The 13,098-nt window shown below is 47.4% G+C and overlaps 1 protein-coding gene across 1 annotated transcript in view; it reads left to right on the top strand.

The window, feature by feature from the left end:
* cd109 (CD109 molecule) overlaps positions 1-13,098 on the top strand; it is a 490,209-nt gene that overhangs the window by 34,405 nt on the left and 442,706 nt on the right. Inside the window, exons 4-5 of the mRNA XM_069930693.1 lie at positions 3,514-3,738; positions 6,598-6,723. Coding sequence (XP_069786794.1) covers positions 3,514-3,738; positions 6,598-6,723 — 351 coding nt within the window. The remainder of the gene's footprint in view (positions 1-3,513; positions 3,739-6,597; positions 6,724-13,098) is intronic.

The following is a 13,098-nucleotide window of genomic DNA, read 5'->3' as shown; positions in this document are numbered from 1 at the left end:
CCTCTCATCAGATCACATTGAATGACAGAGCAGGCTCGATGGGCCGGACGGCCGACTCCTGCTCCTAGTTCTTGTGTTCTAACCAGTGCATAATAGACCGGACTGAGAGCAGCGTGGTGGAATTGGGAGAGGCAGGACTGGAGGAGGGTTAATGCTTTCAATTCATCAGAAGTGCCTGGCAGAATGGATGTGTGTGAATGGCGAGGGGAAGAGATGGGCCCAGTGAACGGAGAGGGGAGAGGATAACAAGATATTGGACTCCGCTCGACAAATCCATTGAGAGAATTGAGCCAAGATTCAGAAACAGAGTGAGACGTAGTCTTCACGATATTGTGGGTTTTAGACAATCGGTGCAGGCCATTCAGCCCTTTGAGCCAGCACTGCCGTTCACTGTGATCATGTCTGATCATCCACAATCAGTTCCCCGTTCCTGCCTTCTCCCCATATCCCTTCGTTTCTGCTATCTTTAAGAGCTCTCACTCTTTTTAAAATAATTTTTTATTTAACACTTCACCGTAAACCACGTCATTAACAATATATAGATATTCAGTATTAATATGTGTACACAGTGACATTTTAATTTTTGTTCCTCCCCAACCCCCCTCCCTCCCCATCCCCCATAACGTAGAGCAAGAAAAGGATATCTAACTTTATCTAACTCTTTCTTGAAAGCATCCAGGGAGTTGGCCTCCACTGCCTTCTGAGGCAGAACATTCCACAGATCCACAACTCTCTGGGTGAAAAGTTTTTCATCAACTCTGTTCTAAATGGCCTACCCCTTATTCTTAAACTGTGGCCTCTGGTTCCGGACACCCCCCACATCAGCGTGTCTAGTGTGTCCAATCCCTTAATAATCTTATATGTTTCAATCAGATCCCCTCTCATGCTTCCAAATTCTAGTGCATGCAAGCCCAGTTACTCCAATCTTTCCACATATGACAGTCCCACCATCCCGGGAATTAACCTCGTGAACCTACGCTGCACTCCATCAATAGCAAGAATGTCCTTCCTCAAACTTGGAGACTAAAACTGCACCCAATTTTATTATGTGTTAGCATAGAACAGTGGCTTTCAAACTTTTTTTTTCCACTCCTTTCAAACTTTTCTTTTCCACTCACATGGCGCCTTAAGTGATCCATATGCCTTAAGTAAGGGATTGCTTAAGGCGCCATGTGAGTGGAAAGAAAAGGTTTGGAAACCACTGTTTTAATCGTCCCTCGTTGACTCGTTATGTTCATGGTTTCAGAAATGGGCCAATGACCATTTTTCTCAAGAAAAAGATTTCAGTAACAATTGAGTCTGGAGCAGACCCTTTCCTCTCATGTCCCACCTTAAGCAACCCCTTACTGATCACAGAGCACCGATGGCAGAGGGATACATTAAGGTGGGATGTGGGTGGAAAGGAAAAGGTTGAGAACGACTCACATAGAATATTACAGCACAGTTCGAACTCTTATTGTGGGTTTTAGAGAATAGGTGCAAGCCATTCAGCCCTTCCAACAATCTAACCCATCCCTCTCTCACACCCCCATAACCCTCTACATGTGCCGATCTCAGTCTTCTAAATCTTCTTAGGGAACCAGCCTCCTCCACCACCTCTCGCAATGTATTCTAGGCACCCACTACTCTCTGTGTGCAAAATAAAATACTTATCCCTGACGTCGCCCCGAAAATTTCCTCCCCTCACCTTGATCCTCTGGTATTGACCATTAGTGATAAGTGGGAAAAGATGGTGGGTGCTGAGGGGCCATATTTCTAACAATGTCTAAAGAAATGATGAGATCAGCAGATTTTTGAATGGAATTGTTTACTGTCACATGAAACCAAGACACTGTGAAAAGCTCTTTCTTGTGTGTTATCCAGGCAGTTCAACCCATGCTTGAGTACAGCAGGCAGAATATTTATTATAAATTTAGACATACAGCACAGTAACAGGCCCTTCCGGCCCACAAGCTCCAGCTGTCCAAATACCCCAATTCAACTACAACCCCCATATGAAGGGTGGGAGGAAACCGGAACCCCCAGAAGAAACACGGGGCGTCAGATTCGAATCCAGGTCGCTGATGCTACAATAGCATTCCACCAACCGCTACACTAGCGGTGCCGCCCACAAATAATTAAACACAATATTAAGTCAAAAATGCAGGACATCAAAGTTTATTACAAAGACACAGTGCAAGGTATAGAGGAAAGTGCAGTTCGACCTCGCAGCCAGAAGTCCATTTAAGAGTCTGATAACTGCAGAAACGAAATGCTTCTTGAATTGGGAGGCTCGTCTTTTCAAGATCCTGTATCTAGCGCTGGGCAGAAGAGAGTGGGGGAGGGTGGGGAGAGAGGGTGACTGCGGTGGGACGGATCATTTAATTCATTGGAGGCTTTCCAGGGCTAGTGGGAGGTGTAGTTCTGGAGACTAGAACTGGAGGACGTAGCCTCAAGACTTCAGGACAGAGATGGGGAGGAACTGCTTTTCCCAGAGGTGGCAAATCTATGGAATTCGCTGCCCATTGAAGCAGTGGAGGCAACTTCAGTCAATGGATTAAAGACTGATATTTACAAAGAAGAGGGATTAAGAGATATGGAGAAAAGCTAGGTAAGGTGGAGATGAGCCGATCATCAGATCAGTCATGATCTCATTAAAAGGTGGAGCAGGCTTGATGGGCCAGATGGCCGACTCCTGCTCCCATTCCTTATGTTCTTATAGATGGAGTCAGTGGTAACAGGATTCAGGTAAAGGCGTGATCCGTGATCACAACTCTCTGCAGATTCTTGCGGTCCTGAGCCAAGCAGTTTCCATTGCACGCTGTATCAGATGCCTCAAGACACTTTCAATGGTGGATCTGTAAAAACACCTGTAGAGAGAGGTTTGGGACATGTTGAATTTACTCAAGCTTCAAGTCAGGGCCTTTTATCGGCATGGTTGGACCAGGACCTCTTGCAAAGATCGTGAAGCTCTCCACCATCTCCATCTCATTGCAAGTTCTGCATCTAAGAACCAGGATCAGAATTTATTGTTGTCAATACCTCACAAAATTCATTGATTTGTGGAACCTTTACAATGCAAATATTGCTCTAAATTATATTGAAAAATAAATAAATTAGTGCAAGAAAATAGCCGAAGGTGAGCCAGTGTCTGTGGTTCGTTGTTCATTCAGGAATCTGATGGCAGCGGGTAAGAAGCTGTTCTTGTGCCACTAGGTGCGTGTCTTCAGGCTCCTGCGCCTCCTTCCTGATGAAAGCAGCGTGAAGAGGGCATGGCCGCGGTGGTGGGGGTCCTTGAGGTTAGAGGATGCTTTCTTCAGACGCCGCTTCTTGTAGATAGAGTGAAGTCTGGCGCCTGGGATACTGCAGGTCGACTTAACAACTCTCTGGAATTTCTTCCTGTCCTCATCGTTGGCACCTCCGTACCATACAGTTATGGAAGCAGCCAGAATGCTCTCCATCATACACCTGTAGAGGTTTTCCAGAGTCCTTGGAGCATTTACATGTATTTCTTCTTCCTTTCCCGAATTGCAGGAAAGTTTGCCGGAAAGTCACTACGAGTTCGAGGTGAAGGGATACAGAGAGCAGAAGCTTCTGTTTTATAACAGTACGTCCGTAGAAATTATCCCGGAGAGGTTCTTCACGTTGATTCAGACGGATAAGGTCATGTACAAACCAGGGCAGACCGTGAAAATTCGAGTGATCTGCATCTACCCTGATCTGAAGCCGTACCTGGGCAAAATAAATATCATCATCTCTGTAAGTGTTGCCTTGCGTCTGTCGTCAGCAGCGACAGGCCTCGTTGTGACTGATAGCGACTTGAGTGTGCATGAACTTCACCATCAATGTTAGTGCCAGGAATTTGCAGAGGTTCAGTATGTCATCATCAACCTTGCTAAACTATAGCTGAGCAGTTGAATGTTCTGTATCACAGCCTGATATGGGGGAACCTATACCTCTCAGTAGAAAGCCCTGCAAAATGGTAGTGGACACAGCCTAGTACATCACGGGCAAAACACTTCACACCATCGAGAAGACGTTCATGAAACGCTGCTGCCGGAGAGCAGCCGCAATCGACGAAGGTCCACGCTACCCAGCACAAGCTCTGTTCTCACTGCTTCCATGAGGGGAGAGCAATAGGTGCCTTAAGACTTGTACAGATTGTAAGGTAAAACATCATGAGATGGGAATGTGTAGGGAGTTACCCTGTACAGGGCAGTAACAAGAAGGGGAGGTGTCCTTGTACTCCTGTTAGGTAAAACATCATGAGATGGGAATGTGCAGGGCTGTAACAAGATGTGAATGCATCCTTGTACTTACAAGATAAGAGAGACATTGATGGATTGAGAGGCAGGAAGCTAGCAGGGAAAGGATAGCAACAGTTTTAGTCATTGGACAAGTAATGATATGATGATGTTCTAAGCACATATCCAAGGGTATAAAAAATCACCATTTTGCTGATAACGGCAGAATGCATTCTCCGACTAACATGGTTGGTCGCAAGTGTTACAATCCGGTAATAAAGAACAAAGAACCCTGATTTCGACTCAGCCTGGTGTTTGTCTCACTCATTCATGAACAAAGCAGACCTAACAAGGTACACAGTCCTTCATCTGGAACCTTGGGGTTCCGAATTTCAGATTTTTCCAGATTTCAGAAAGTCAGATTTAAGCCCACCCGAATTGTGCTGCCATATCCACCCCAACCCCCTTCCATTCGCGCTGCTGTTCTCCCTCTCCTCCCCCCCCCCACCCGCCTGCCCCTCTCGCTCTGCTGCCTCCCCCTCACTCGCCCGCCCGACTCGCGCTGCCGGTCTTCCCCCCCCCCCCCCCCCCGCCGCCTGCCCGACTTGCGCTGCTGGTCTCTCGCCTGCCCGTCTCGTGCTGCCGTCTCTCTCCCCACTTGCTGGATTTTGGAGCTTTTCGGATTTTAGATGTCCGGGTAAAGGATTGTGTACCTGTACCACCAGGTTCTACCGCACGTCTCAGTCCTCTATCATTTACCATATATTTCCTTCTTGGTTTGTCCTTCCAAAATGCAACACCTCTCACTTGTCTGGATTAAATTCCATCTTCCATTTTCCTTCCCTTTTTCCCAGCTGGTCCAGATCCCTCTGCAAGCTTTGAAAACCTTCCTTTCTGTCCACAACACCTCCAATCTTAGAGTCACCTCCAAACTTGCTGATCCAATTTACCACATTATCATCCAGATCATTGATATAGATGTGGTTCTCAACCTTTTTCTTTCCACTCACATATCACTTTAACTAATCCCTAGGCCATCGGCGCTCTGTGATTAGTAAGGGATTGCTTAAGGTGGGATGTGGGTGGGAAGGGAAGATTGAGAACCACTGCTTAAACCCAATTGTTACTAAAATATTTTGCTTGAGAAAAATTGTTATTGGCCCATTTCCTTTGAAGTTCCGAAACCGTCCACATAACGAGTCAATCAATATGATTAAAGCAGTGGTTTGCAAACTTTTTCTTTCCACCCACATCCCACCTTGAGCAATCCCTTACTGATCACAGAGCACCAATGGCGTAGGGATTACTTAAAGTGGTGTGTGAGTGGAAAGATAAAGGTTGAGAACCACTGGTATGGATGACAAACAACATTTCTCTCTTTTATGCATGTATCTTTCTAGAACCCAGTTTTTTGCAGTAATGATAAGTAGAAATTCTACCAGACCAACAGGAAAAGAATCTCAGGGTTGTATGTAATCTGGCAATAAATCTGAACTTTGAACCTTTAATTGTGATAAATCATAGAATAATTATCTGCTGATAATGCAAAGGCCATTTGGCCCAACCAATCTGCACCAGCTCTGTCTAAGTGCAATCGCTGTCTTGCTCTCGCTCCTCCATAACCTGCACATACAGACACTTATCCACCTCCATCACGAGTGGTACACGAATTTGCCTCCACTCTTACCCCAGGCAATTCATTTCAGGCTATTATCACCAACTGTGGATGCTACCTTAATGGCAGAAAAGATCACTAGGATCTCCCTGCCCCCACATCGAGGGGCTCGCAAAATCATTGAGGACCCCTTCCACCCCACACACAGCAACTTTCAGCTGCTCCCGTTGGGGAAGAGATCCAGGAGGATCAGAGCCGGTACCACCAGGCTGGGGAACAGCTTCTTCCCACGAGCAGTGAGAACGGTGAACGACCAAAGGAATGGCTCACACTGACCATCTGAGACTCTCATATTTATGAAACTATTTATTTGCACAGACGAATACCCATCCTGCATATGTTCTGTTTGCCTGTTGGTGTGTCTGGTTGTGTGTCTGCATGCTCTGCACTGAGAATCAAAGAACCCTGTTTCGTCGGGTTGAACTTGTGCTATCAGATGACAATAACCTTGAACTAGATGGATGAGACCTGGTATTTAAGGGTAAAATAGCAAGGAAATATTTCAGAAGTAGGGAAAAGTCTAGATCTGCTGCAAGGTTTCAGACCTGAAATGTTAACTCCCATTTGTCTTTCTCTCCAGCTGACGTCTGAATCGGAGTTTAACAGCACGGAAAACAATCCCTTTGGCCCCTACTAGTCAGAATTCACCAGAATTATGGAATTATATGATTACAGTGGATTTTGTTTTTGATTTGACAGAGCCCGCAGGGATCGGTGATCCAGCTGTGGTTGGACTTGGAGACCACATTTGGTGTTGTGTCCAAAGAGTTCCTGGTGTCTCCTAACACTCCCCAGGGCAAATGGGAGATTCAAGTCACCTATCGTGTAAGTGTGATCATTCTCATTGCTCGCACACAGATCGTGTATAGAGAAAAGTAAAATTGATACACTGTGTTTGACTTGTCCTGGGGAAACAACCCAACTGGTCTGTGCTTGTGTTTGACTGTAAAAACACAGAATTGCTGGAGGAACTCAGCAGGTCTCGCAGCATCCGTAAGAGGTAAAGATATATAACTGCCATTTCTTGCCTGAGCCCTTCTTCAAGGTCTTGACCATCCCCCTCCGACCTTCTCTGCTTGAAGATAGATCCCTCTGTCCTCAGTTGTGGCTTCATCTTTGTCTCCCTTCGCCCACACCTCAATGAGTTCCACACACGCTTTGATGCCGAACTCCTCTTTCATTGGCTCCGTCTCCGTGCCCACTTCCACAACCAGGATTCTCCATCTCCGGCTGCAGATCCCTTCTCCCGCCTCAAATCTTCTTCTTCTTCTTCCTCCTTCTGGACACCTCGTTCCAGCCTTCAGCCTGCTCTGGACCTTTATATTTCCAAATGCCGCTGTGACTTCAACCGTATTAACTTCACCCACTCCCCTCATTACAATCTCGGTGTCTCAGAGCACCTGCTCCTCCACTCTCTCTGCACAAATTTAGATATACAACACAGGAAAAGGCCATTTCGGCCCACAAATCTGTGCCACCCACTTACCTATGTTTTTTAAATGGGGCGAGGAAACCAGAGCACCCGGAGAAAACTCATGCGGACAAAGGGAAACTCCTTACAGACAACGTGGGATTCGAACCCCAGTCCAGACCCGATAACTGGCGCTGTAAATGCATTGCATTAACCGCTCCGTCAAGCATGCCGCCCTGCATAATCCCAACTAATCCCAACACTTAAAAAAATACCTTGAAGAAGGTATAAAGCCATCAGTCGTGAAACCATCGGTAATCTATCTTTACCTCCTATAGAAGCTGCAAGACCTGCTGAGTTCCTCCAGCATTTTTGCATTTTGACTACAATCACACAATCTGCAGACTTTCATCCCCCTTGTGTTTGACTGTACCTGCGGAAACAGCCTGACAAGTCTGTACGTCTTTGACTCTGTAACCGAGACTCCACCTATCCCTCTTCATCCAACACTCAGCATCCATCGCTTGGCCTCTCCGGTATCTCAATCTGAAACTTAATCGCCCCCCTTTTGCCTAACTCTGATTAATGAGATTTGCTTGAACCACCTGTTGATCAGAGAAAGAATTGCGGGAGGAACTCAGCAGGTCTTGGGTAGAAAGAATCAGGCAATGCTTCAAGTCGGGACCCTTTGTGTCGTGGTCATGGATTACCGACGTGATTTTGATAATGCCAGATGATCAGGGGTATGGATGGGGTAAATGCTTGCAGGCATTTTCCACTGCAGTTGGATGAGACAGGAACTTGGCGAGACATGATTAGCGTAGCAGTGGGCGCAACACCATTACAGCTCCAACAACCCAGGTTCGAATCCAACACAGTCTCTAAGGAGTTTGCTGGTTGTCCCGTGAACTGCGTGGGTTTTCTCCAGGGGTTCCCATTTCCTCTCACTCTCCAAAAAAATATATAACCATTACAGTACGGAAACAGGCCATTATGACCCCTCTAGTCTGCACCGATATAAGTGAACTCCACTAGTCCCCCCTACTTGCTCCCTGGGGTTGGTGGGCTAATTGGGTGTAATTGGACAGCGCAGGTTTCAATGGCCGGAAGTGGCTTCTACCGTGTTTGTATTGCTAGAATTTAAAAATGAACGACAGGACACAGGTTAAGGATGAAAGGTTAAAGGGGAACTTCTTTCCTCAGACAGTGGTAGCATGTGCAGTGAGCTGCTGGCAGACGTGGTGGATGCAGGCTCGATTTCAAAGTTTAGGAGATATATGGATAGGAGGGATATGGACTGGGTGCAGGCGGGCATGATTGGTGTAGCGGTTAGCGCGACGCCTTTACAGTGCCAGCGATCAGGCCCAGGAATGGAATCCCGCGCTGTCTGTAAGGAGTTTGTACGCTCTCCCCGTGTCTGAGTAGGTTTTCCCCAGGGAGTTCCGGTTTCCTCCCATCATTCGAAATGTGCTGGGGGTTGTAGATTAATTGGGTGCAAGTTGGGCAGCACAGATTTGTGGGCCGAAATGGCCTGTTGTTACCGAGCTGTATGTCGAAATTCACAAAAGTATATTTTTTAAAATTAAATCGATAGGACTGGGCAGAATAATAGTTCAGAGTGAAACATGAAAGTCTGAAGATGCTGCGATTGTAGTAAAAACAGACAGAAATGCTGGAGGAACTCAGCAGATCTCGCAGCATCCATGGGAGGTAAAGATATATTACGGACAGTTGGGGCCTGAGGCCTTCTTCAAGCAAAGAACAGAAAGACAGAAGAATAAAGAGACTGAAGCCAGGACAGGAGAGATGTTAATTGGAAATGATAAGAGGAAAGGTGAGAATTGATCTTGGCTCTGTGAAACGAAGCATAGAGAACAGGGAAGAGGGAGAGATGTGAGAGAGAGAGAGAGAAAGCTGAGGAAGAAGGCGACTGGAGGAAGAAGGCAGGGGAGGGGAAGAGCTAACGGAAATCAGAGAAGTCGATGTTAATTCCAGCTGATTGGAAGGTGTCCAGGTGGAAAATAAGGTGTTCCTCCAATTTGCGGGTGGTCTCAGTCTGGCAGTGCATGAGATCATGGACGGACAAGGGAATGGGATGGATAATTGAAATGCTTGGCCACTGGAAGATCTACGCCATTGCTGTGGACAGAGATGAGGTCCTCAACAAAGCGATCTCCCAGTCTGCGCCCAGTCGCTCCGATGTAGAGGAGACCACAGCGGGAGCACCGGATGCAGTAGATGACCCCTGCAGATTCACAATTGAAATGACGCTTCACTTGGAAGGACTGTTTGAGGCCCTAAATGTTGATAAGGGAAGAGGTGTGGGAGCAAGTGGGGCATCTCCTGCAGTCACAGGGGTAGATACTAAAGGGAAGACTGGTGGGGATGAACAGGTGGATAAGGGAGTCATGGAAGGATTAGACCCTGTGGAAGGTGGAGAGGGGAATATTTCTCTAATAGCAGATGGTGGAAATAGTGGAGGAGAATCTGTTGGAAGTGGAGGCTGGTGGGGTGGTAGGTGAGGTCAAGTGGAATTCTCAGATTTCACATTTATCATCTGACATTACATACAACATTACATACATGACATTACATACAACCCTGAGATTCCTTTTTCCTGCGGGCGCGGCGGAATTACCACTAATTGGCAGTGCCAAAAATTGGCAGTGCCAAAAATCAACTGTACAGAGCGTAAAACATGTAAACAAGTAAAGAACTGTAAACTGATAACAAATGTAAACAAACTGACTGCAACACAGAGAGAACAAAAAGAAAATCAACGAAGTGCACAAGTAAGAGTCCTTAAATGAGTCCCTGCTTGAGTTTGTCGTTGAGGAGTCTGATGGTGGAGGGGGAGCAGCTGTTCCTGAATCTGGTGGAGTGAGTCTTGTGGCATCTACACCTCCTTCCTGATGGCAGCAGCGAGAACAGAGCGTGTGCCGCGTGGTGAGGATCTTTCATGGTCGCTGCTGCTGCTCTGATGGCAGCATTCCCTGTAGATGTTCTCAATAGTGGGGAGGGTTTTGCCTGTGATGTCCTGAGTGTGTCCACTACCTTTTGGAGGGCTTTACTCTCAGGGGTATTGGAGTTCCCATACCCAACCATGATTCAGCCAGTTAGTACACTTTCCACCACACCTCTGTAGAAACTTGCTGGTGTTTCTGATGTCATAACAAACCTCTGCCAACTCCTGAGGAAGTAGAGGTGCTGACGTGCTTTCTTCATAATGCCATTGGTGTGTCGGGTCCAGGATAGATCCTCTGAGATATTGACTGACAAGAACTTAAATTTGTTCACCCTTCCCCACTGCTGATCTCCCAATGATCACTGGATCGTACGTTTCTGAAGTCAACAATCTGCTCCTTAGTTTTGGAGACATTGAGTGCAAGGTTGTTGTTGGTGCACCGTTCAGCCAAGTTTTCAATCTCCCTCCTGTATGCTGATTCATCCCCTTCCTTTATACAACCCACTACCGTGGTGTTGTTGCCAAATTTGTAGATGGTGTTATTGTCGTTCCGAGCTACGCTGTCACAGGTGTAAAGTGAGTAGAGCCGTGGTGCTCCAGTACTGATAGAGATTGTGGAGGAGAAGTTCTTTGATTGTGGTCTGGAGGTGAGGAAATCCAGGATCCAATTACAACGTGGGGTGTTAACTCCTGGGTCTTAGAGTTTCCTGATCCCTTTTGATAGTGTTAATTGCCGAATGGTAATCGAAAGGAGCTACACACTCTACTGGTCTGGCAAGCCTATGGATGAACGACGCCTATCTGGTGTAGGCTTCATGGTCAAGAACTCCATTGCCTCCAAACTTGAAAACCTTCTGACAGGCCACTCGGACCGGATCATGTCCATGCGACTCCCCCTTCAAAACAAGCGTCGCATCACCCTCATCAGTGTCTATGCTCCAACCCTCCAGGCGGAACCAGCAGAAAAGGACAAGTTCTACACTGATCTGCGCAACCTCATTCAACGCACCCCTACACCCGACAAGGTTGTCATCCTTGGCGACTTCAACGCTCGCATCGGCAAAGACTCAGAAACCTGGTGAGGAATCCTGGGCAAGCATGGTGTCAGCAAGTGCAACGACAACGGGCGCCTCCTGTTGGAGCTCTGCGCAGAACAGCGGCTTGTCATTATTAACACCCTTTTCCAGCAGAGAAATAACCTTAAGACCACCTGGATGCATCCCCGATCCAAACACTGGCACCTCCTGAACTACGTCCTGGTGCGAGAAAGTGACAAACGAGATGTGCTCCACACCAGGGTCATGCCCAGCGCGGAATGCCACACTGACCACCGGCTGGTTCGCTGCAAGCTCAACCTTCACTTCAAGCCAAAGTCCACGAACAGTAAAGCCCCCAGAAAGAGGTTCAATTTTGGAAACTTGCAGTCAGATGAAGTGAGAGGAAACTTCCAGGCAAACCTCCAAGCAAAGCTCGGGGATGCAATCCGCCTCACGGACTTGTCCCCTGAAACCCTCTGGGATCAGCTGAAGACGACCATATTGCAATCCACTGAAGAGGTACTGGGCTTCTCCTCCAGGAAAAACAAGGACTGGTTCGACGAAAACAACCAGGAAATCCAGGAGCTGCTGGCAAAGAAGCGAGCTACCCACCAGGCTCACCTTGCAAAGGCATCCTGGCCAGAGAAGAAACGAGCATTCCGTCGCACATGCAGCCATCTTCAGCGCAAACTCCGGGAGATCCAAAATGAGTGGTGGACTAGCTTCGCCAAACGAACCCAGCTCAGCGCGGATATTGGCGACTTCAGGGGTTTTTACAAGGCTAAAGGCTGTGTACGGCCCCTCACCCCAAGTCCAAAGCCCGCTGCGCAGCTCAGACGGCAAAGTCCTCCTCAGCGACAAGATCTCCATCCTCAACTGATGGTCAGAACACCTCCAATCACTTTTCAGTGCCAACCGCTCAGTCCAAGAATCCGCCCTGCTCCACCTCCCTCAACAGCCCTTAAGGCTAGAGCTGGATGTGGTCCTCACCCGGGAAGAGACATATAAGGAAATTGAACAACTGAAAAGTGGCAAAGCAGCAGGTATGGATGGAATCCCCCCAGAGGTCTGGAAGGCTGGCGGCAAAGCTCTGCATGCCAAACTGCATGAGTTTTTCATGCTCTGCTGGGACCAGGGAAAACTGCCTCAGGACCTTCGTGATGCCATCATCATCACCCTGTACAAAAACAAAGGCGAGAAATCAGACTGCTCAAACTACAGGGGAATCACGCTGCTCTCCATTGCAGGCAAAATCTTCGCTAGGATTCTCCTAAATAGAATAATACCTAGTGTCACCGAGAATGTTCTCCCAGAATCACAGTGCGGCTTTTGCGCAAACAGAGGAACTACTGACATGGTCTTTGCCCTCAGACAGCTCCAAGAAAAGTGCAGAGAACAAAACAAAGGACTCTACATCACCTTTGTTGACCTCACCAAAGCCTTCGACACCGTGAGTAGGAAAGGGCTTTGGCAAATACTAGAGCGCCTCGGATGCCCCCCAAAGTTCCTCAACATGGTTATCCAACTGCACGAAAACCAACAAGGTCAGGTTAGATACAGCAATGAGCTCTCTGAACCCTTCTCCATTAACAATGGCATGAAGCAAGGCTGTGTTCTCGCACCAACCCTCTTTTCAATCTTCTTCAGCATGATGCTGAACCAAGCCATGAAAGACCTCAACAATGAAGACGCTGTTTACATCCGGTACTGCACGGATGGCAGTCTCTTCAATCTGAGGCGCCTGCAAGCTCACACCAAGACACAAGAGCAACTCGTCCGTGAACTAC

Source organism: Narcine bancroftii, chromosome 4 (genome assembly GCF_036971445.1).
Source record: "Narcine bancroftii isolate sNarBan1 chromosome 4, sNarBan1.hap1, whole genome shotgun sequence".
In the NCBI taxonomy this organism is placed as follows: Eukaryota; Metazoa; Chordata; class Chondrichthyes; order Torpediniformes; family Narcinidae; genus Narcine; species Narcine bancroftii.
The sequence above is the reverse complement of the archived record's forward strand: the minus strand, read 5'-3'. Positions and strand labels throughout refer to the sequence as shown.